This window comes from Myxine glutinosa, chromosome 11 (assembly GCF_964187855.1).
Source record: "Myxine glutinosa chromosome 11, kmMyxGlut1.1, whole genome shotgun sequence".
NCBI classification, from domain to species: domain Eukaryota; kingdom Metazoa; phylum Chordata; class Myxini; order Myxiniformes; family Myxinidae; genus Myxine; species Myxine glutinosa.
The window spans coordinates 61,103,752-61,129,193 of record NC_136271.1 but is presented as its reverse complement, the minus strand read 5'-3'; the positions used below and the strand labels follow the sequence as shown (position 1 = coordinate 61,129,193).

The 25,442-nt window shown below is 41.9% G+C and overlaps 1 protein-coding gene across 6 annotated transcripts in view; it reads left to right on the top strand.

Moving 5' to 3' along the window:
* The first annotated feature begins 10,362 nt into the window (after window positions 1–10,362).
* Window positions 10,363–25,442, top strand: part of LOC137436716 (FERM domain-containing protein 4A) — a 293,806-nt gene continuing 278,726 nt past the window's right edge. Inside the window, exon 1 of one of the 6 annotated variants that reach the window (XM_068130724.2) lies at window positions 10,363–10,687. In XM_068130724.2, coding sequence (XP_067986825.1) covers window positions 10,484–10,687 — 204 coding nt within the window. In that variant the 5' untranslated portion in view covers window positions 10,363–10,483. Of the gene's footprint in view, window positions 10,704–25,442 lie in introns of all 6 variants that reach the window. The other 5 variants (XM_068130726.2, XM_068130727.2, XM_068130723.2 and 2 more) reach the window with 5 other exon arrangements.

Here is a 25,442-nt window from a genome sequence, read left to right as displayed (position 1 = left end):
TAGTATTTGCATTTCACCTCTTTCATTATCTCTTCTCCAACTGTGTTGAAGAGCAATAATGAAGGTGGACATCCTTAGTGCACACTTTTTTAAATTGCATACTTTCTGCCAAGTTAATCGGCAGTTTTGGCCAGACTGCCCAAGGTCCGTTTTTTTTCAAAGTTTTTTTTCCCATTCCAAGCAAAGGCAATGCCTCCCATTTTGCAACGCTACATTATGTACTCATAATATTGCTATATGGGAACCGCCTTCCGCAGATATGGGAATTGAATACACGGCCATGTTTTCAAGACCGTCACAATTGTGATACAGAGTTGAATTTGTCATTCACAGAACTTCTTTACAATAATCCTCACCACCAATGTCGTGTTTTCTGTCCCTCTGGCAAGTCTCCATCTGAACTGTTTAGTACGGACTTATGAAGTCTGAAGCTTATGAAATAATCCTGATGATTTATAGAAAGTACTTTACTTGCAGGGGGAATCAGCATTTCTTAAAACCAAGATACTCAAATAATCTTTACAGATGCAGAGAATCTCTCTTTAAACCAGACTCTGGCAAAATGTTTAGAGTGTCTGCTCTGAGTCTGGGTCTGGTGGTTCGAATCCTGCCCGAGTCATACAAAAAGACTTTTAAAATGGCATGTGCTGATTCCTTGCTCAATTTTCAGCATTTAACAAGTAAACAAAAAAACATGTTTTAGGGCAACACACTTTTATTTTATTTTTAAGTTTTAAACCTTTTTTTTATTAAAAAAACAAAAAATTGAAATTAAATTTTGATAGATGAAAATGTACCAGAAAAGAGGATTGTGGGCCAAATTTCAGCTCTGTTGGATGTATGGATCCTAGAAAATGAACGGCTCAAAGATTTGAAACGGGACAAACAAACAAAGCTCAGTGAAGTTAAATAAAAGTGTGTAAAAAGGATAGAGCATGGGCAAAGAACAATAGGTTGGTAATCATTGCACAGGCTTGTTGGGCCTAATTATGACTCCTCCATTTGTTGAAATTTATTGTAAAGGAGCTTTTTTTTTAAAGCGCTCTACGGTCTTCACAACAAGATGTGCCATGCACAACAATAAGAGATTATGCAGATGGACACGGAGGCAGGAGTACAAGGGTGAGAGTGAGTTAGGGTATGCCAATGGCTGTGGGAACGCTATTCTGGATGCGGATAATGTATCTAAAGAATGTTGTTTATTATGATAGTGGAATCAATTGTTAACTAGGCTCAAAGACTGTTGACAAGTTTCCAACTAAAAATGTTTATGTAAGCTTTATTGATGGGAACGCTTGTAATGTTTGAAAAATGCACATTGAGAAAGTTTGAAGTTTAGCTTTTGACGTCAGTCTGTCACATCAGTGATGAGAATAGGACTGTAAGATATCACAGTTCGGTCAATATTGCGTTTATATCATTACACCTCATAATTGCCAATGAAACCAAATGTATTTCACATCAATCAATTGCCTTCACATCAAATAAAACTGAAACAATCATTGTACTATACCATATATATTATATAGCAAGATATTCTATTAGTTGACTGTTTTGAATCAGCAAATCTATTAAAGTATTTTTTCAGCCTGAAAACCTGCTAGATAATCAGAATTTTTTTTTATAATTATATATATATATATAGATATACACACACAGTCGGACCCCGCCATTCGCGGGGTTCCGCTATTCGCCCACGTGTTCGCGGTGGCCTGTTTGACCTGTTTCTCTATTCACGGAAAAGTGACCCACAAATTCGCGGTTGTTTTTCCATTTGCGGCCGTGTGCCAGGAATTCGCGGTTTTTCGGGGTGCAAAAAAAATAAAATTTCATGAGCCACGAGCTTGACATATTTACAAAACCCAACTTTCACCAGTTATGCATAAAGCAGAGCCTGGACATATGCAAAAAAAAAAATCTTCTACGAGCGGCGAGCATGTAAAGGCGAGCCTGTTCCTGCATTCGCTACTGTGTGCTTTGCGTTTTCATGGTTTTCGTGGGATATCCCATCATTCACACTGTGAACAGCTTCACGTGATATCCCGCCACCGTTCACAGGTAAATAATGTTTCATAGGATATCCCGCCGTTCACACTGTGAACAGCTTCACATGATATTCCACCGTTCACTAGGTAAACAATGTGTTGCGGTTTTGGGAAACCGCTAAGAAGTAATGGAAACCACCATACAGGTCCCTTAGAATAGTTATTTCATAGCAGAACATTATTTTAGTCCCTTCTCCTTATATGGGTTATTATGTCGTTATGCATTGGGGAGGGGAAAGACAGGCTCTCCACTCATAAGGGGATAATTTGCCAGGCAAAGCATGGAGGCTCAAAGACACACCATCCAAGTACCAGGTAAAAGTCCCTTCGAGACTTGTGGGGGCAGGGTGACAAACTCCACCAATTGGCAGCCCGGAAAAACACCCTAAAACGACCCCATATTTGTCAGGGCCTGCCAAAAAGCCTTGCACACGTGCCTCTCTCTCTCTTGGTGGGACCCTTTCTCAGGTCTCTGCACGTACCTGCTCTCTGCCTGTCGGTTTCACTCTGCACGTGCCTGTGTGACGCTCTCTGCTGACAGAAAGGCCTGGGACTTTGTTCTCTCTGCACATGCCTGATCCCTGCCTGCCGGTTGCACTCTGCACATGGTCATCGGACCTTCTGCATGAGATCACAACGTGCTTGCTCTCCCACGTGTCCCTGGCACTCTTACCTGCACGGTTCCCGGCGCATTCACTCTGCCGAGTTCCCGACGCTTTTTACCTGCTCAAGTTTGTGCTGAGGGGATCGCCTTTACCTGCTCAGGTTTGTGCTGAGGATCGCCTTTACCTGCTCAAGTTCATGCTGAGGATCGCCTTTGCCTCTTCGTGTTTGTGCTGAGGATCGCCTTTACCTGCTCAAGTTCGTGCTGGGGATCGCCTTTATTCGCTCAGGGTGCTCGGTGGCGACATCAAGCCAAAGGTCGTCATGAGGAAAAGCATCGGGTAACATTGTAACCATATGGTAGCAGGATCCTGACGTTCGTTTTCCCCCTCCCCTCCCCCATGAATGTGTGCTGGGCGCCCTTGTTGTGTTTATTTGTAGTAATTGTCATAAGGCGTAGATTAATCTAAGTTTCTGCCTGTTGTCCCTTTTTCTTTCCTTCCGATAAGATGCACTGTACATATTTGTAAATAAATCGAATCGTTAAACATTTCCTTTCCAACTGTCTGCGAATGTCCTTGCTTTCATTTGTCCGCCATTATCCGCGACCGTAACAATTTTGGTGTTCAGGAGTAATTAGCATCTTCCCAGCGGGTACCAACGGTTGTTCGGCTGCTCAGATTTCCATAATTGTCATGGTTCCCTTTTTTTGAGGCAATGTTTTATGGCTGGATGCCTTTCCTGATGCCAACCCTTTTAGTCGCCTCTCATGACACACAGGGATACAGTGTACCTATTCTAAACCGGGGTACACACCGGGTTTGTTAACCTAATACAGGGTAACGTAATAATTTAATTAATTCTAAATTCTAAACCGGGTAATAATTCTAAACTTAATAACAGGTAATAATTCTTAACTAAATGAACTAAATAAGTAATTAACAGGTAATAATTCTAAAACCGGGTAACGTTAATACAGGAACAAAAGTGGTACACCCGCCGGAGACAGGTACATTCCCCGATTGGAACCGTCACATGGTACAGATAAGCGTTGTCAGACAATTGGACCCTGCTATCACGCGATGGACCAATAATATTGGCGTTCATAGTTTTGATTCACAATCTGCCAAAGTACAAAGGTATTCGTGCATGGCAGCCTCAGGTCCGGTACGTTCAGGAGGGAAAGGAAGGTAACCCCCTCATAGTAGACCCAAACCCCTGGCCATAAAAAATATTTTGCGGGATATCCCACAATTCACACTGTGAACAGCTTCACGTGATATCCCGCCGCCGTTCACAGGTAAACAATGTTTCATGGGATATTCCACCAGCTGCATAACACATCATCCCTGCAAGTTACTGTACAAAATGGAAACACTCCACAGTATCTATTAGTGCAAATATATGTCTCCCTTTTCCCCATTGAAACAATGGCACAGCATGCATTCGTGGATTTTCGTCGACATTCGTGGATTATCACCGACATTCGTGGGATTTGCCTCAACATTTGGGGATTTTGCCTCGCCATTTGCGGTTTGTTCCTTGCTATTCGCGGATTTTCACGATTCGGAACCAATCCCCCCCTTTTTCCATTGAAACAATGCCCCCTCATTTGCGGTTTCGTAATTCGCAGAATTTCCCAGGAACGTATCCTCCGTGAATAGTGGGGTCCGAAGGTATTGACAGTTTACGTTTTGTATCCGACTGATAGATAGACCAGATCTGGATCCGGACCTGAGCCAAAATCTAATCGGTTTGTTCTTGTCACCTAACCAGCTCATCCACGTAGTTTTTTCATGAGTCGTCCACAGATTTATGAAAGCTGAACAGCTCAGAGTTGAATCCAGAGCATGGTCACAGTGTGGACAAGCAAATGCTTTTATTAATGTTTTTTGCCAATTTGGTCAAATTGTAAATTTATCCTTAAATATTTTAGCCTAATTTGCATATGTCCTGGTGAAATTGTGAACCACAGGTTTGAGTTATTTTAAAACAAATGCAAAAAGAAAAGGCATTCATCAATCATCGACAATTTATAATGAAATTTTAATGAATGGAATACAAGGGTAATTGAGCAATTAGCTGATAGAAATTAAAGAGATTTCAGTTCAGGCATAGTTTTGCAATCTTGCAATACATATGTGTGTGTATAAATAAATAAATAAATATATATATATATTATATATATATATATATATATATATATATATATATATATATATATATATATATTATATATATATATATATATATATACACTGTATGTGTATGTATGTACATATACCAGTATAAACCTGTGCCATACTCTATTTACAGAGGGTCAGTGCAGTCAATGCAGTTTCTTGGCAAGGGTTGTACTGGATGGTTTACCATTGCCCTCCCAGAACCTTTATAACTTTTGATATACAACATGATAGAAACAAACTACAAATGGCCCATGAAAGCATACATGGAATTCATGAAGGTTTTACTCAATTACAGGTCAATTTTTTAGGCTTCAACAGGGCCATCATCTTTCGTAATAAATTGGTCAATCCAATGTACCCCCAATCTAGGGCTGGAGTGCCCCAAGGCAGTGTTCTTGGCCCCATCCTATTCCTAATCTTCATCAATGATCTCTCTGACTCTCTGGAAAAGCCTCTTTATCTCTTTTCTGATGACTCCACTCTCTGCTGTGACATCCCTCATCTTTCTGACCAAAAGGCAGCAACATCTTCCCTCTCTTCAGACCTTGACAAAATCACAATCTGGTCAAACACTTGGAATATGTCTTTCAATCCTAAGAAATCCACTCGCTTTCTCTCTCTCTCCAATAGGACCATACTGCAAAACCTCCCATATACGTTCCCCACCGTCTCAAAGAAGTTTTGTTACTCAAACTCTTGGGTCTCACTCTCAGTCATGACCTGTCTTGGGCAAGCCGCATTTCAAAGTTAGACTCCAAAGCCAGACGCCAATTGGGCATCCTGCGTCATTCATTGGCACACCTGAGCTCCTATCTTCCTACAAGGCTTTCATTCACAGCATCATGAAGTACTGCTACCCCATCTCGGCTCCCCTGCTTCACATCTTACTCAGCTTGATGCCGTGGAAACCAAAGCGTTCAAGATCTTTGGAATCTATCACGATGAAGCTGAGTCTATGGTCCTATCACTTCACCATCGCTGATCGGTCAGTGGTCTCTCTGTATTGTTCCGCCTCATTTCTGGTCTTGCACCCTCTGCCCTCTCCATGCTTTGGCCCCCTCAGGTATCTGCAGGACACATGCGGACTACTATCAATCACCTCCTAGTGAAACTGTCACATCCAGAACCACTGTTCACCTCCACTCATTTATTCCTCTCTTTTCCTGCCTCTGGAACCACCTTCCATAATATCTTCAATCTCATTCTTTCCTCCAGGTCTTCAAGACAGCTGTTCCCCACCATGTCAAGTCATCCCCCATCCAAACCCATGATCTTTTCTACCCTCGTTAAACCACCCCCATCCCTCCCAAAATGTTGTTTATGTATCCATCTTATCCACCCCTTGCATTTCCCATACCCCTCATCATTACCTGCATCACTTGTTTGTACATCTCCATCGACTTTCTCCCTCCACCCTGCTGTTGGTGTTTCCCCTTTCTCCTTCTGTTCCCTTTGATATGTTGTGTCCTGATCTGTTCTATTTCCTAGCTCTTCCATGAGCCTAGACAGTGTACAAACATTTTTTTTTTATCCAATTTTCCAACTTGTTGAAACCATTGACCAGTTGCTGCTGAGTAATTTCCTGAATGCCATTTGTGTTCGTAACCATAAATTCATCCAAAGAATGTGTTTTTGATAAGTAAACAACAGCTTTATATAGCTCTGTAAATTGAAGTCCATTGAGGACAGGTCAGGCGAACGGGATGGCCAAGCAATTGGTACACGTCTGTCAATCCACTTGTTTGGAAATACATCATTCCAGAACCATCGCACATACACACAAACACACACTGGGGATGATCTTGGAAAAATGATGATGACCTTAAAAGAGCCCTTGGAACAAACCTATGGGAATGAAGTTTCACAATCTGGTTCATGAAGAATGATCTTAAGCAAAAAAATGAGGTGGAGATTTTGAGTTCTGGGAGAACTCAGTCCCACCTCTTAAAACCCGCATATGGAGATAACAACCCACGGGATGGCCCTTCTGACCCAAAGGTGACATGACATTCAACATGCACATGATGTTCAATACCATGTCGCTCGTCTCAGAGGAGCTGTTTCTGGCCTCCACTTCCTAGCTGGTGCACAACATGGTACAGACAATGTGCTCATGTGGTGGCCGACCATTGTTGCCCACAGATCATGCAGCAATAGCTAATATGGGACGCCATCTGTATCTTGCTGCTTCACCAAGCTCGGAGATTTAATTCATGTATATACATATGGATACATATATAACTAGCAGCGGAACCCTGCGCTGCCCGGTGCTATTCTAATCCTGTTGGCATTTTGAAGAAATCAAATTGTTTTTTCCTATTTCTTGTGGGGGCCTAGACACTTTCATGCACCTACTAATGAATGTGGTCGGGATCATTTAATATTACCTTTTATGTTGCTACAAAGACTTAGGCACTCAAGAGTGATTTAAAAATAAATCCAAAAAAACCCAACTTCTCTTTTTTTATTTCAAAACTTATTTTGGTTAGAACACCTCCCAGCACTCACTGATGAATCTCTGAAAGTTTGACGAAGATCCGTTTGGCCGTCTCTGAGAAAAAACAGCGAATCACACACATTCAGACAGTCAGGCAGACAGACAGATGTCTCTCTTATAGTAAAGACTCACACACACATATATATATATATAAAATATGTAAAGCTCTTTCTAACCACTAACTAATTTTAATGTTCAGTACCTTCCGGGTGTCATAGAAAGCTGAAATTTGGCGTGCCCATGGACATCGAAGCAGAACTCACAGAACTGTTTGGAGGGGAGGGGGGGGGGGGGCGACACAGAACTGTCGGAAAGCGTCCATAAATTAAAATTCACATTTTAAAAATGTAAACGCATACTTTAAAAAAAAAACGCTCAATCAATATGTAGCATTTAAAATTGTAATTTCTATAACTATAAACATGACAATGTGAAATGAACATGACAATATTGTCCTTAAATAAAACAGAAAATGTGTCCAGAAACGAAAATTTACATAAAAAACTGTAAATGCATCTATAAAAAAAAAACCTAAATTGGTATCTATAGCACTTGAAAATTGTAACTGCTCTAAATATAAACTGTGAAATAAAAATATCAATGAAAATTTACGTAAAAACCGCAAATGCGTCTGAAAAATAAAAGAAACAAGAAAAAGAGCAATCGGAGATTGCAAACCCTCGCCAGGATGTATTTTCAGTGGTTTTTAAGGCTTTTGTGTTAAAACAAATATGGCGGCCGAACCACGTGACCGATGACGTCATCATTATTCGTTTTCTAAACTAATTTATTCCTAGATTATGCTCAAGAAATTTCATCTTGATCGGATGAAGTTTTGTACTTGTCGAATTATGACGTCATAATGGAGGCACCGATGACATCATCATTAACATATTTTATTCCCCATGGAGAGTTCTTTACAATTAGCCGTGTCTCCATTTTTTCTATTCAGCGCTTTCCGAGATATAGAGGTGCAAAATTTTTCGATTTTTCCAAGATGGCGGCCGAACCACGTGACCTATGACATCATAATTATAATTAAAAAGTTATACAGGTGGAGTTGCACCTATGGCGAAAATTTCCTGTCAATCGGACCAACGGTTGCAGAAAAAATCATATTTATTCTGTGCGGACAAACAAACAAACTGACAAATGCAATACCCTCTCCTCTGGCGAGGGTAATAATGTATACGTATGTACGTATGTGTGTATGTATGTATATACATATATATATATATAAGTTCAAAACACACCTGGTCACAAGTGTGCCACACTGACAGGGTCCTCAGTCGAGGTCCTCAGCATCATCCCGTTTCGGCCCTTCAACCTCGATACGGTCAGGTAAGGTGGGCCAGCAGGGGCACATACACATCCAATGCAGCAACTGCACCTGGACGCGTACATACCCCCACCCCCAGCCAGTGCGAACAACAACAACACCTCCACATCCAGAATCCACAGCACCAAACAAACATGGTGGAACACTCAAACACCCACCTTTATACCCTTCACCACTCACCAACAAAACACACCAGATCATTCATACACACACATACACACCCATACACACACAACACTAACCACAACACAACACAACACAACACAACACTACTTTTGTTTGATTCTGCTGCAATGGCATATTGAGAAAAAGCAGATTTCAATATTTCATTTGATTTCCACCACTTGATTATGAAGATGAAATCGATTGTCAGGATAATGTTTCAGACTGTTCATCATTTGAAATATGGCGAGGGCAACAGTGGTTGAAAGGATACTTTGTCACTCTTTTAGCCTCCGTGAATCTGTCGGAATACAAGAGACCGACGTGTGGAGGTAGAACAGACACGCATCTTGTGATGCAAGACAACTGGTGTGTGCATTGGGACATCGCTTTAGCAGTTATTATTGGGAATTGGAATTGTCCGACGTTGTCTGAAGCAAATAAAAACAAAATGTCTTTTTTTTGCACTTACAATGCATCATGACGTCGTTGCCACTTAAAATCATTAACAACACATTGGCGCGTGATGTCATTGGTCAAGAATAACTGCTGGAAGAGTCCCAATGGACCTCAGTTTCCACAAAGTTTCTTTTTTATTGAGTTAATATTGACAACACTTTTAAAATAATGATATCAGATATGAGAGTACAGGTAAAGTGGGAGCAATCTGTTTGAAACCACGAGCGTGTACGAACATAAAATGGTTTCATTTACCCAAACTTTCATCCCCTCTTAGCCGAGTAAACAATCATGGTTAGTGGGTGCTTATACACCGTCTGCCATCGATGCATCACCTCTGATTCGCCCGAGTGAACATCCTGCCCTGAAAGGCTGACGTATCATTTGTTTTTCCTTCGATTGTACGATGAGATGATCTTTTTGAACACGCCGTTCCATTTTCAGGAAGCATTTGGTGACGTCTGCTGTAGGCCTAGCCTTGTCGCAGAGCTCTCGTTTTCGAGCCAAGTGCTTCCTCGTTTGAACAGGAACGTCAAACATCAGTCGATTACTGTTTTAATCGTTTTCTGCTCACAGTAAATATCTTGAGTTTGTGATAAATATTTGTTGTTGCTTTTTCCACACAGAGCAGCCATTTGTAGTCATAACTCAGGTGCTGTCGACCTTTGGCATGGAACATGGGTGTGGATGAAGGACTGCAGGGTCAGAATGTGGTTTGCGTGGGCAGGAGGGGCTCCAAGGATGGATCGTGTAACGGTAAATCTTTACCGGAGTTTGAAATGGTACATCCCCAAAAAAGGATTGGGCAAAACGTACCCGGGAGGAAATGCACAAAATATTCCAAATGTTACACTTTCCTCGCATTTTACTTTCATTCCCACTTAGCCTCCTGTCCGAGGAATGGACCGATGGGGCCTGCTTTTGCACAAAGTTCTGTCTGTGCTCATTAGAATCGAAGGTGACACCTTTCAAGGTAATGCTTTGCACAAGAGCGGTTCTGTGAAGCGGGGAGACCACTGAAGCCCCTCTGTTGGGCCTCGTCACGAGTCGACCATCAAAACGCCCTTGTGGGAGGAGGAAGAGAGCCACGTTTGTGCTGAGGGCTGTGGCCCCTTTCCAGGTCCGGGCTGGAGCTTCGCTTTTTTTTTCTGGAGACCAGACCATTTACACATTTTGGATCAGATCTTGCTGGATGAGCATGATGAATACCCCGAAGCGATCAAATTCGACACCTGAAGCGATGAGTCTTGTTACTTCTTGGCCTCGCCAGAGGTACAACCAAAGAGCGGTGACCCGAGGTGAGATCTCGTACCTTCTACCACCGGGCTGTTCATGTCAACGCAGGAGCTGCAATACACTGCTTTGCCTCTGGTGTGGCCTCGGAGACACTTACAAGGTATTGTCTCACTCAGGTGAATTGATATTTAAGCCAATTGATTGGGTGCTTTGTTGCCACTCATAGTGTGTGTGTGTGTGTGTGTGTGTGTGTGTGTGTGTGTGTGTGTGTGTGTGTGTGTGTGTGTGTGTGTGTGTGTGTGTGTCTGTGCACAATTTCATGTGAAATCATGAAACCAATGAGTAATTTAAAATGTCTAGATGCAACAAACTGTAACAATAAAGAAAAAACAGCAATAATAATGATCATTCAGGATTCAGGATGATCGGTAAAATAATAAACATGACAACTTGGATTCAGGGAGACGACTTAAGACGATCAACAGTTTGGATTACATGGATATTCAAGACTAACAATTATCCAGGTGGAACAGACATGTAAACATACAGTGAGCTTTTATTGATAATATTGGTATAATTTTGTGATATTTATTGATAACACAAACAACAGCATTTGTATTTAATGCAAAAAAGTGGATTGACTTTTGAAATAATTAACTCTTACCTTGATTTATCTGCATTTTGTACAATCTTTCCCATTTCAACTCTGCAACACCAATCGACAAATCTGCCTCTCGCTCGCCTTTCCTTGTTTTACAAGTTGTTTGCTCAACTGTGCTCATTTGGTCTTCATTTTGCACACCTGGGGAATCAACTCCGTTGACTCTGTTCAGCCCCGATGTTTCTTAGAGAACTTCAAAGTGACCGCCTGCAATCATTTTGCATCAATCTTCATAAGAAGCTGATTTTACTATTCCCGGTCAGGCCTTGCTTCTTCGCTTGCGTAGGAGTGTCTGTCTGGTTTCACATTGTTGGAGAGGAAAAATCTGTTGTTAATTTATATTCGATTGTTTTGTACACTTCCTCTCCACAAAACGAAAATATACAAGAGGGGAATGTTTTTTAAGGCTTCGCCCCCGAAGGTGGTCGGAGGCATCATGTTTTGGGGTTGTCTGTCCGTCCATCCGTACGTCCATCCGTCCATACGGCATAAACCTTGTTTTTCTCAGCAACCGTATGTCCGATTGAGATGAAACTTTCAGGGTAGGAGTGACACCCATGCAGAAAGTTTTGATGATAATTGTGACATCATAGATCACGTGGAATGGCAGCCATCTTGGATCAAACGCAAATAATTAAAAAAAGATTTCTCGGAAACTGCTGAATGGAAAAATTTGAAACTTGGCACATTGTCAAGTACTCCCAATGCGGCACAAAAGCATGATAATGATGACATCAGTAAAGTGGTATACCAGCCATAAATGTTTTGATCTAATGCCTTATCCTAAAAATCTGAAATTGCATGCACATGATATATGGCCCATTTATATTGGAATATTAAATTTATGACAGCATAGGTCACATGGTTTGACAGCCATATTGGTTTGAGGGGAAAATATCAAAAAATTATATCTCTGAAACCACTTCCCCTATTAATGCCAAATTTTACAAATGTCATCTAACACCATTGTTGCATATCGTTTGAAAATGAAGATGACATTCGTAAGTCACGTGCTTTAGCAGCCATCTTGGATAGAAAAACGAACCTTTTCTGATCAACACGAAACTTCACAAACGTGATCCCCTACCCATACATATGCAGAGTGTACATTTGTAATGTCATATGTCATGTAGTTTGGCAACCACATTAGCTTGAAAGCCGATATATATATATTTTTAAAAAATCGCTTCTCCGAAAACGCTTCATCGATCGATGTGAAACCTGTCTGTGGTAAAAATGGGATACTTCAAAACAGCTGAAGGGATTTAAACCAACCGTGTTTATTTTTAGGACAGTGAATAAGGGCATCTACCCATTGTCATGGGTGAGGACTACGCGGAGGCATATTGGCGACACAGTCGCATTGCTTTACTTATTTAATGGTTGGTTTTATCTTTCCTTGGACACGTACTACATTAGTGTAGCAGCATAGCAAACCTGTTGTGCATTTTGTGATACAAGCACCAAATTTGGCACAAATGTACATTAATATGTTGCGAACATTTTCAGATATTGGGCCACTTGAAATTCCGTAATTTTTTTTTTCAAATTTTTTCAAATTTCGTAATTTCAAATTTTTCGGGTGACACCGTCACAATTTCGGTCTTCGAGGCCGGCCGATATAGTGGGGCGGCTTAGCCCAAATATTCAAAAGAATTGTGCATTTTGTGATACAAGCACCAAATTTGGCACAAATGTACATTAATATGTTGCGAACATTGTGTGGTCAGCAATGAAGACGAGAGTCTGAATTACATGTATGCAAAAGACCTTGTGAACCAGTGAAGCAAATACACGACGGGTAAGCATGAATTAAATCTAGGGCATGATATAATTTCCATGATGTTTACCTCTACACTCAATGGTGGAAGGAGGTAATGTTTTGATCCCAGCTTGTCTGTATGTCTGTTTGTCTGTTAGTCCACAAAATTCCAGACAAAGCTTGTAGTAGTGGTAGTTGTAGTGGTAGTGGTGATAACAGAAATTGTTATATAGAACTGAACTTATATTATTATTATATGCAGAAAATAACTTCATTTCTATATGCCCTGCAGTGGACAGGTTAATTGGTTTATGCACTGAAGGGGTCACCCTGGTGTGCACTGCTGTGTTCTGCCTCACTGAGTTGTTCAGGTATGATGTACTCAGCACAAGCTTCCGGTCGGCCCGGAGGTGGGGGTGCGGGGCCTGTCACGGAACGTCAAAACAAACGGCCTGCCGGGGCCGCCCAAAAGTCGGGCGTGAGGGGCGCGTCCACTAATGGAACGCCTCTCGCTTCCCAGATCGAGGGCCACGTGGTCAGGAGAACCTCGTCCCTTCCGGTCACACTTTGCCTATCGGCCGGCCTCGAAGACCGAAATTGTGACGGTGTCACCCGAAAAATTTGAAATTACGAAATTTGAAAAAATTTGAAAAAAAAAATTACGGAATTTCAAGTGGCCCAATATCTGAAAATGTTCGCAACATATTAATGTACATTTGTGCCAAATTTGGTGCTTGTTTCACAAAATGCACAATTCTTTTGAATATTTGGGCTAAGCCACCCCACTACATGGGAATATCTTGTTCTAACTTACTGAAGATAATTAACAGCTTCGACTTATCCATGTAACTTGAGGCATTGTCATGTTCTTTACTGTGGGAGTGAGGTGAGCAATGTTTTAGATGAGGGTATGAGACAGTGTTTGGATATGAATTTTGAAGAGTTTGAAATTAAAAGTTTGAACTTAAAAATTTGATTCCCAAGGTTTTAGATTCACAAGTATTTTGGAAAGAATCCTGCATCAATTACTGGACCTTTTGCACCATTGAACGAGATGTACTCCATGAAGCTGTGTCTATAAGTCATTGATGAACTATGTGGAGCAGTTTCATAGATTTGATTGTTAGCCACAGATATTGAGCAAGTTGATGAGGTGAGGGACGAGCTTGTACATAACAAAATGTTTCTTTTTTTTAATTGATAGGGCAAGTGAGAAATGGAATTCCTATGGTACCAAGGAATTCAACTTGTTGAGAAAAAAATGGTTAATTGATGCTCTGCATGGAATACATACAAGTCATATATCATGGATCAATAATTACATTTAACATACATTGAAACTCTTTCCTTTTAGTCTTCTTATTATTCTTTTTCACAGCCACAATTATTTCCACATTCTTGTGGAGTTGGCTATCAAGAGTTTTTGGCCCAAGTCTTTCACGAACCAGCTAGCTAGGCCTGACTGGCATTCAACTAAGTAGTTTCATGAATTTGTAATTTGGCCATATTATCAGTGAAAGCTCACCTCTTTGTGAAGGACACTGGGGGATCTTTAAAGTCCACCAACTAATGCCGGCAGGCGGGGGACACCCAGTTTGACATCCATCGGAGGGAAAGACATTGTTGATTCACCAGGATGATAGTTTATAGTTGGGATGATATTAGAAGCAGGCTGGACAGTTTAGAGGTGAGTGTGTGTACATCTAGGCCATCCTGCCAACTCAACTATGCATACTTTTATCATTTACCACAATTCAGCAACCTTTATTTTCTTAACTGTTATTTCTTCTAGTTTACAGGGATAAAACTTCCATAGATGTTGATGCAATTTTCTGTAAAGTTGTGGAATACAACTTTCAATAAAGTAAAGTTATTTACACTTTTGCTTCATGTTTCCGTTTGAAGATTTGTTATGGTCCACACATAACGAAGTAATATTTCTTAAAGTAAATGTGCAAACCTGTGAAGGTGAGCCAAAGCCCACTTGATTTTGTAAGTGCTACAGACGAATCCGATTTTGGAATTTGACATAACCGAGTGAGCTTGAATGGCTCCGATGTGTTATGTCGGGTTTCCAAAAAGCCTCAGCTGTCGGGCAAATTCATGAATTGGACCATCTGGTTCGCATAGATGTGGCTCTCACAGGCTCGCAGCATTTCCTGCTCTCCTGCCAGGTCGCATTCTGAGTCTCGTCGCCATCTACGTCTTGCTTACTCAAGTCTACACATGGTCTGGGACCCGTGGCTTTGGATGGCCATTTCAGGATTCATTTCAAAAGTCTTGAATGCCCCTGAGAAGCGAAAGAATGTGTTGGTTTTCACTCGCTTGGCATCGAGACTGAGCTGAGCTCAACTCTCATTCACCCTGTGTATGAATAGTGCAGCACAGGCGAAAAACATGAGAATACAATTGTCTCCAACTCAAGAAAAGTCAAGAAAAATGGCGGTCATATGTCGATGAGTGATTTATGAACGGGGATTTTTTTTGAGATGTCAAATGTAATGGCGAGGCTGCACCTGGAATATTACTTTCACTTCTGGTTGTTGTTTCATAGAAAGGATATAATTGCATGTCACAGTTCAGTGTATTGCGTGACAAGATTGGTTCCAGGGCTGGCAGAATTTGTTTGGTGAAAATGTTTATAAAATACAGTGGCGTTTGTGATGCTAAATAACAATACCGTGAAGATCTTATAAACATATAGAATCTCTTTTAATATATCAAAATGATTGTTAGAGTTATATTCAACAACAGTTGGTGAGGTCGGTGATGGACAGGAATTAGACAAGTCTCAGCCATAAGGATGATTTTTTTTAAGAGACATTTTTAATGGACACTACCTGCTATATGAAACAGTGATCAAGAGAGTGAGAGAGTGAGAGAGTGAGAGAGAGTGAGAGTGAGAGTGAGAGTGAGAGTGAGAGAGAGAGACTTTGACTTTTGTGTCCTTTTATTATAAACAATGTAAAGCCATTTCACAAGCAGTTGTAAAAAAAACACATTTCACGAAGCAGTTGTAAAAAAAAACACAGCAACCAGTTTAAAGAAATTGCATAAGGATCATGAAGACACCACAAAAAGAGCAAAGGGTATTTAAAAGAAACCAGCAAATATACAAAAAAAATATATTTTACAAACCAAAGGGGAAGACACAAACAAAACCACAACCAATTTTAAAGGAAATGCTCATGCAAGAGCTATAAATACATCAAGAGCAAATTAAGCGAAAAACTAAGAGAGAGAGAGAGAGAGAAATGTATTCAAGGACACAGGAAGAAACATATATACAAGCAATCAGTTCCAAAGAAAAAAAGTCAAATCAATCAGGAATTATAAAGTAATTACCACTTTTGAATCATCGACTGAGCACAGAACATTGCCAATACACCACTTTCTCTCAAAAAGTTGGACGTTTCCATTACTGACAAAGAAATCAAATTCTAGCTTGAGTCGTGTTGAGACAAACCCTTTAAAAATAGAAATAGCATCAGAGCCATAGCCGTTATCTATTTTAATTTTCCGAGATTTATATATCGCATATTTTGCAACAGCAACCAAAAAATTGAGAAGAACACCCACATCTCTACATGTGGGCCTGAAAGACACACCAAATATAAACATATGCATATTGAAAGGGAAGGACAATTGGTGAAAAAGATATTCAAGGAACAAGAAAAGCGATGTCAGTCTACGACACTGTACATAAGCATGAAACAAATCCTCCTTCTGGTCACAGAAAGGACAAGTTTCCGGCAGTGAGCTGTTAATACGGTGGACAAAAATATTGGAGGGAAGCGCCCAGTGTGCTAACCTCCATTGTATGTCCGCTAACACACCATGTATTGGTAAGGTGTACATGTGAGGCCAAAGGGGGGTAGAGGGAGACCCCAACCCTAACCGCTCTGACCACAAAGCTACTCGTGTTCTCCCAGAGAGGGGTACATTCTTATTTTGTCGAGAGAGATCACGGATTCCAATCTTAGTTACAAGATGAAAAGGGGGGGTATGTTCAATCTCCGGCTGAAGAGAAGACGAAAGGAGCACTTTGATTTCAGGGAAACCTAACCGAAAGTCCTCAATGTTACCAACACCTTCCCAGCCGATGTTTAGCTGTCTAAATTTTCTAATGACTATACGTACAACTTGGTCTACAAGTCGGACAGACCGAGATCCAACTGAGGTTGCCACCAAACCAGCAGGTTTCCACTTAACTCCAGATGAATCTCTCAGATCACATACTTTGTTAATCCCTCCTTGGATAAATATTTTAATCAGGGCATGGCTATGAGGGATACCAGGAAAAAAGTTATTGAAGAAAAGGGGTTCTTGAAGGAACATTCGACAATTATAGCCCTCAAGGAAGCGGTGGACGTCAAACCTTTTCCAAGTGTCCAATAAACTCTGATAGAATCTCGGAAGAGAGGCAAAATTTATATGCTCGAGGTCTATCAAAAGAAGCTGCCGATTATATCTCAGTCTACCAGCCTGTTGTAACAGAAAAAATGCAAAGGGCCGCCAGGGCAGCTGTTCAGCGAACAGTAGTCTCTGCAGAGACTGCAGCCGAAAGGCCACAACCCGACCAGAGATATCAACAATGCCCTGGCCACCTTCCTTCCGGGGGTAGTACAATATCTCAGGCCTCAGCCAATGGTAGCCACTCCAAAAGAAGTTTACTAGCATTCGCTGAGTAGCCATAATTAGTTGGTTTGATGGCTGTAAAGCAATAATTCTGTGCCATAATTTTGTTGCAACCAGATTGTTTATGACAAGGGTACGGCCTCGATAGGAGATGGACCTCAGCAGTCCTTCCCATGCTTTCAATCTGTGCATAATTTGCTCCAACACTCCTTCCCAATTTTTCATTTCTGTTTCACGATTACCGATATGCACTCCAAGATATTTAACCCCGTCCGTTCTCCAGACCAGGTTGTGTGGGAGTGAGGGTGGTGATACACAAGAGAGATTGCCTTTGCCACACCATAATGTTGTACTTTTATTCCAATTGATCCCACCGGAAGAGGCTGCAGAGAAATCTCGCATACAACGTTGTAAAGCAGAGACATCATTGGAGCTTCTAATCAAAACACAGACATCATCAGCATAAGCCGTCTGCACAAATTCTGCTCCTTCTATACTTCTCATTCCCTGAGGTATTTGCTGTCTAATAGACCGAAGGAGTGGTTCAAGGGCGACTATATATAAAAGCCCAGAGAGGGGGCAACCTTGGCGAATACCCCGTTGGAAAGGAAAGGGAGAGCATAACCTATTGTTGATCTTCATCATACATTGAGTATTAGTATACAGGAGTTTCACATAAGAGGTGAAAGTTTCACCAAACCCCATTCCTTTCAGGACAGAAAAAAGGTACTTGTGGTCAACACGATCGAAGGCCTTAGTTTGATCAAGAAACAGCAACCCAAAATCGTCACGCAGGAACTTATTGCATGAAATAATACCAAAGGTTGTACGCAGGTACAACCAAAAAAATATTATCATAAATAGATTTTCCAGGCACACAGTAGGTCTGGTCCGGGTGTATAACTGAACTGATCACAGTCTTCATACGATTAGCAAGTACTTTAGAGAAAATCTTGTAATCAACACACAATGAGGAGACAGGTCGCCAGTTATCAACCAGTTGAAGATTCCCAGCTTTTGGTAGCAAACAAACGACTGCTCGTCTACAAGACATTGGAAGTTCTCCGACACGTATGCTTTCATCGAGTACATCGAATAAGTCAGGTCCCACAAGGGCCCAGAAGGTCTTGTAGAATTCTGTGGGCAGGCCATCTATTCCAGAAGCTTTCCCATCTTTCAGGCTCCGCACAGCTGCTTCAAGTTCATCAGCCGAAATTGGGGAATCGAGCATGCATCGCTCATCCTCCTCGACACTCGGAAGCCCAGCAGTTAACTCTCGTATCACCTCATTGTCCACGTTCTGAGGAGAATACAAGTTAGAATAGAACCCTTTCAGAGTACACCTGATCGCCTGCTGAGAGGTCACCAGCAACCCATTGGGAGTGAGTAAAGTATGAATTTGTTGTGACCTTTTGAGGGAAGACTCTAACTTAAAGAACTCTTTGTTTGGCATGTCCAGAGTTAAATAGCTCATTCGCATTCGGACCAAGGCACCCATCGCCCGTTGCCGTACCGCTTCCTCCAGCACTGCTTTCTTTGCCCATATTAGTTGGTCACGTGCACCTCTCCCAACCTCGTCAACATTCTGTTCTAACGATATAATTTCAGATTTTAACTGATCGATTGATATTGATTGGATTTTGGTGGTGTATGCACTATATTGTTGACAGAAATTCTTAATTTGGGATTTTGCAATGTCCCACCACAGCCGGAGACTATCATACTCAGGTCTGGAGGAGCGAATTTTCTCCCACACGACGTGAAAGGCCTCATTAAATTCCTTGTCATGTAAGAGACGAGTATTCAAAGACCAGTAAGCACTACCACCGGGTGGAAAGGGTAACTTAAAGGACATTGAGATTAAACTGTGGTCTGTGAATCCAGTTGGTAAAATTTTGGACAGACACCACATTCAACATTGGCTTGTTCACATAGAATCTGTCCAGCCTTGCCATTGACATAATACCATCATTGCATCTACACCATGTATAACAGCGTGAGTAGTCTAGTAGGAAGACTAGGTCCCCCTGCACCCCCCGGAGATATACTTCTAATCAGTGTTTCTAGATTGGAAACAATGTGTAGAAAATGACTAGCTATGGCCCCAAGCTGAAAAAATGTCCCACATACCATTTTTATGCAAATTACTGCTGCCATTATCAAAAAAAGACTAGGTCCCCCTGCACCCCCCCGGAGATATACTTCTAACCAGTGTTTCTAGATTGGAAAAAATGTGTAGAAAATGACTAGCTATGGCCCCAAGCTGAAACAATGTCCCACATACCATTTTTATGCAAATTACTGCTGCCATTATCAAAAAAAACGATTTTTGACATATCTCAGCCAATATTGCAGATAATTGAAAAATGAAGGTGTCTAGACCCATGTTTTGAAGGGCATAGATCATGATAGAACTATTCATAACATGATTACATGTGTCTATGGTATACTAGTATGCTAATTAGTGCTTTATTTACAAAATAATCACAGTTTTACGAAATAATAGACTCATATTAAGGTCCGTCTACACAGACGTTAACACAAAGTTTTATTTTTCTAAATACCCTGTGAAATTCACCGAATGCCCTGTGAAACCTGGGATTCTTCTCCAGCTTTTTCAAGGGCCCGACTTTTCCCTTCCCTTTGAAGGCACTGGTGCAGTCTTCTCCGCTGAACACATAGTACCCCAGGAGAGTGGCACAGTAGTCCTCTCCCAGGGATTCTGCCAGCTCAGAGACGTTGACAAGTTGGCGATGCTTCCCTGACCCTGTATCCAGGTACACCGTCAGCTTGATGTTGTGGGCATGGTGGAGCAGGATCAGGAGGATGTCTGTGTCCGGTGTTCTGACTACAGCGTTCTTGTATCCGATGGTAGCAGCATGATGGAGGTACAGAACCACCCTGGTATCAGTCTCTTCCTGGTTGCTGTAGATCGTGGGGAGTTCACGTACCTCGACCTGAAACACAAAAAGGCACCGCATTTCAATCACCAGTCACTGCCAGTTTCAGTATATCTCCGGGGGGTGCAGGGGGACCTAGTCTTTTTTTGATAATGGCAGCAGTAATTTGCATAAAAAATGGTATGTGGGACATTTTTTCAGCTTGGGGCCATAGCTAGTCATTTTCTACACATTTTTTCCAATCTATAAACACTGATTAGAAGTATATCTCCGGGGGGTGCAGGGGGACCTAGTCTTTTTTTGATAATGGCAGCAGGTAATTTGCATAAAAATGGTATGTGGGACATTTTGTCAGCTTGGGGCCATAGCTAGTCATTTTCTACACATTTTTTCCAATCTAGAAACACTGATTAGAAGTATATCTCCGGGTGGGTGCAGGGGGACCTAGTCTTTTTTTGATAATGGCAGCAGTAATTTGCATAAAAATGGTATGTGGGACATTATTTCAGCTTGGGGCATAGCTAGTCATTTTCTACACATTTTTTCCAATCTAGAAACACTGATTAGAAGTAAATCTCCGGGGGGTGCAGGGGGACCTAGTCTTCCTACTAGACTAGAGAGTGGGTGTTGTGATCTCCACACATCCTTAAACCGAAAGATGTTGATGGTGTCCTCTAGAGCTTCCATAGAGGCAACATGAGGCTCATGACCATTCCTATCAATTGACGGACAAATTGTGCAATTAAAATCTCCCGCGATACAGATAAAGGCTGTTGGGTCCAGAGTTTTTACAAAATCCCGCAGAGTGGAAAAGAAAAATTTTCCTCTCCATTGGGTCACACGGTGCATAAACATTCACTACGATAATCTTTTGGGTATTATAAAGAAAATCTACGGAGATCAAATGCCCTTTATAGATTTCTTTAAATGAAACCTGTTGAGCACAAATCTTGTGACTTAGGCAAATGGCAACACCGGCCCGAGGTGTAGGGAACCCACTTAGCCACCATTGCCCTTTAAAAAGTTTCCCCCAATCGGCTACTTGAGCACTAGTAGCGTGGGTCTCTTGTAAGAGAATAATGTCAGCCTTTTCTTTTCCAACCGCTTGAATGGTTTGCACCCTCCGTAAGGGGGCACGACCCCCATTTATATTTAAGGATACAACATTTAGTTCCATGGTTGATTCTTCTAGGGGGTGAAGTCCTCTTCCTCAATTAATTCCTTGTTTGCCTTCGTGATGGATTTCCTCAGCCGCTGAAATTCAGGTTCGGAGATTTCCACATGCTCACTCCTTTGCAGCAAAGGTTTTGCGGCTGCAAGGAAGGCCTGGATATGAGGAAAATGATCCTTAATTCGTACATGCCTTTGTCTGAAAGTTTCCTTAAAAAATCTGACAATATTTTCTTTTGAGATCTCCAAAGGCTGCTCTTCCTCCTGAGGGGGGGGGGGGGGGGGAGCCCTGTCAACCATTGCCACTGGTTCCTCATGGCCGATCAGTGTCTCTGTAGTTAGAATTCCCTCCATGACGCTAGTAACGAGTTCCTCCTGAACCTGTACAGAAACACCTGTTCCATCCCCATCTACCTTAGGTTCTTCATCCTCTTCATCCTCATGCATCATTGCAATGGGGGGGGGGAGGAGTCGTTATTAGTAGTAATGGGTATTTTGCATTCCCCATTAGAATTGATATGGTCATCAGTAGGCTGTTCGGTTTCGCAGGTTGATTTACAACCTTCAGGAAAAAGTTCCCCTTCATCCTGAGCAGGTGGTATCATGTCAGCCATAGTTTCACCACCTTGCTGATCTTCATGTGAAGGACTGTCTGAATCGTTTAAACTGCTTCCTGTCTGCACCACCAACACTTTAACACCTTTGTCCTCATTCCTCGCACTTACAAGTGACCGTTTCAAATTTTTCCGAAACGCCGCATCTACAATCTGCTGCTCCTCACAAATCATTCCCTCTACAGGTAGAGGCTTCTCCCTTACATTTGCTGACTCATCGGTTGCACGATGGCCAGCTGTACTGGATGACTCATCGCTTATACAAAGCACATCCGTATGGGTCTCATCAGCACCACTCTTAGCCGTACCTTGATGGTCCGATGTAGATTCCCACACTGAAGGCGAAACATCTATAGAATCATCCATAGTGGTCACGGGGGGAGGTGGTCCGGCTGCTGTGGCATACGTTTTCTCCCCATCAGGACAATACTGCCGAGTGTGTCCATGTACACCACACCCGTAACAAATCAACCTCTCCGTTGCCGCAAAAATCCTGTGCTCACGTTTTGACGACTTAAAAACGAGAGAGACATTCAATTGCGTCAAACCATCCTTCAAAACAACATAACAAAACCGTCTAAACGTTTCGATATGCTTAAGCTTCCCGTCTGTGGTGCGAATGGAGGCTTGGATATTTCTCGACACCACAGTACCGTACTGACCGAGCTTCTGAAGAATTTCCTCATTAGACAGCGTCGGTAGAACGTTTGATAGTATTACCTTCGAGGCCGGAGTGTTCCATGGCGAAACCGGAACAAACTGGTCATTGCCCAAGGTGAGTCCGTTCTGCACGACGATGCGTGCGAAATGGACACGTGAAACGAAAACAACCACCTTGTGGTGCATTCGGGACGCTGCCCGTATGTTCTCACAACCGATCAATTCTCCGATTGCGAGGAGCGTCTCCTCCAGCGAGACATCTTCCGGTGGGACAAAACACATGCCGTGTTCATCTGTTAACCCCTCATCGGCGTCACGACCGGCATTACTTCGACTATTCTTGCTAGCCATTTGAAGTAACTAAACGAAAAAAAATAACCAATAAATGGTACAAAGGTTTATAAAGCCTAAATAAATGCAAAAAAAATAAACAACAACAACAATAACTGGGAAGTAAATAAATAAATCCCGTTAACCACCTAAAGCGGATAACTTTAACCGCGCTGTCTCTCCCTCTCTCGCTCAGTCGACAAGACGATAGAAAGGGACACCGACACTCGGACAGCAGAAAGGACCAAAAGGTAGGAAGAAAGGAAAAAAGCAACACGAGACACAGCACGTACCGCCAGTGACTGAGCAACAGACCTGGCAATCGCACATGCGTGCTAAGCGAGCGGCAGCTGTGCAAAGTGGGAGGAGAGAGAGAGAGAGAGAGAGAGAGAGAGAGAGAGAGAGAGAGAGAGAGAGAGAGAGAGAGAGAGAGAGAGAGAGAGAGAGAGAGAGAGAGACTCTGACTGACTGACTGACTTTTGACTTTTGTATCCTTTTATTATAAAAGTATAAAACCATTCCACAAAGCAGTGTTAAACCAAGCAACGAGTTCAAAGAAACATTGTATAAGGATCATAAACACACCAAAAAAGAACAAAGGATATTCAAAAGAAACCAGCAAGTATAAAAATTTTACCAACCAAAGGTGAGGACACAAACAGAAACCACAAACAATTTTAAAGGAAATGCTCACGCAAGAGCTATGAACACATCAAGAGCAAATTAAGCGTTTGATTAAATTAAGTGAAAAATTGAGAAAGGGAAAGAGAGGGGGGGGAGAGAGAGAAGGGGAGAGAAAGAGGGGGAGAGAGGGAGGGAGAGAGAGGGAGAGAGAGAGGGAGAGGGAGAGGGAGAGGAGAGAGAGAGAGAGAGAGAGAGAGAGAGAGAAAGAGCGAGAGAGAGAGAGAGAGAGAGAGAGAGAGAGAAAAACAAAAAAAAACAAATGTAATGGAAAACCAAATAGTGCATTGGAGTTATCAGAAGGAACCATAAGAAGTAGAGAGCGAAGATGGAGTCACCAGGAGGAACCATAAGAAGTAGAGAGCGAAGATGGAGTCATCAGGAGGAACCATAAGAAGTAGAGAGCGAAGATGGAGTCATCAGGAGGAACCATAAGAAGTAGAGAGCGAAGATGGAGTCATCAGGAGGAACCATAAGAAGAAGAGAGCAAAGATGGAGTCATCAGGAGGAACCATAAGAAGTAGAGAGCAAAGATGGAGTCATCAGAAGGAAACATAAGACGTAGAGAGCGAAGATGGAGTCATCAGGAGGAACCATAAGAAGTAGAGAGCAAAGATGGAGTCATCAGGAGGAAACATAAGAAGTAGAGAGCAAAGATGGAGTCATCAGGAGGAACCATAAGTAGAGAGCAAAGATGGAGTCATCAGGAGGAAACATAATAAGTAGAGAGCAAAGATAGAGTCATCAGGAGGAAACATAAGAAATAAAAAGCAAAGATGGAGTCATCAGGAGGAAACATAAGAAATAAAAAGCAAAGATGGAGTCATCAGGAGGAACCATAAGAAGTAGAGAGCAAAGATGGAGTCATCAGGAGGAACCATAAGAAGTAGAGAGCAAAGATGGAGTCATCAGGAGGAACCATAAGAAGTAGAGAGCAAAGATGGAGTCATCAGGAGGAACCATAAGAAGTAGAGAGCAAAGATGGAGTCATCAGGAGGAACCAGAAGAAGTAGAGAGCAAAGATGGAGGCAACAGGAGGAACCTGGATAGGAATTCCGGTTTCAGCTGCTAGTCCTCAAACCCATCCAGGCGCAGCCAAGTGAACCTTCCAGAAAATTTTCTACAAGAATTCACTTCTCCCAAGACGGATAGATAAAGAAAGAGAAACAAAGTAGAAGCAAGAATTATAATGAATAGAGAAAAATATGAAAAAGTAGAAAGAAATGTGAAAGGAACAAAGATGATGCTGTGAAAGGAACAAAAGAGAGAGAGAGGGGAAGTCGAAGAAGCAGAAGAAGAAAGACAATCATTCAAAACTATTGCACAGCGCCTTTCCTATTCCATCTCCAGGCGATGCATGATGCACTTTGAAAGGAAGTACTCAGTTTTCAATCCGTTTTTTTGTTTTCTTTTTTTCTTGTTTGTTTGTTTGTCTGGGTGATATTTGAGCTCGGAAGCTGAAATTTGGGAACAATAGTGAGTAAGTGCTTTGGCAAAAA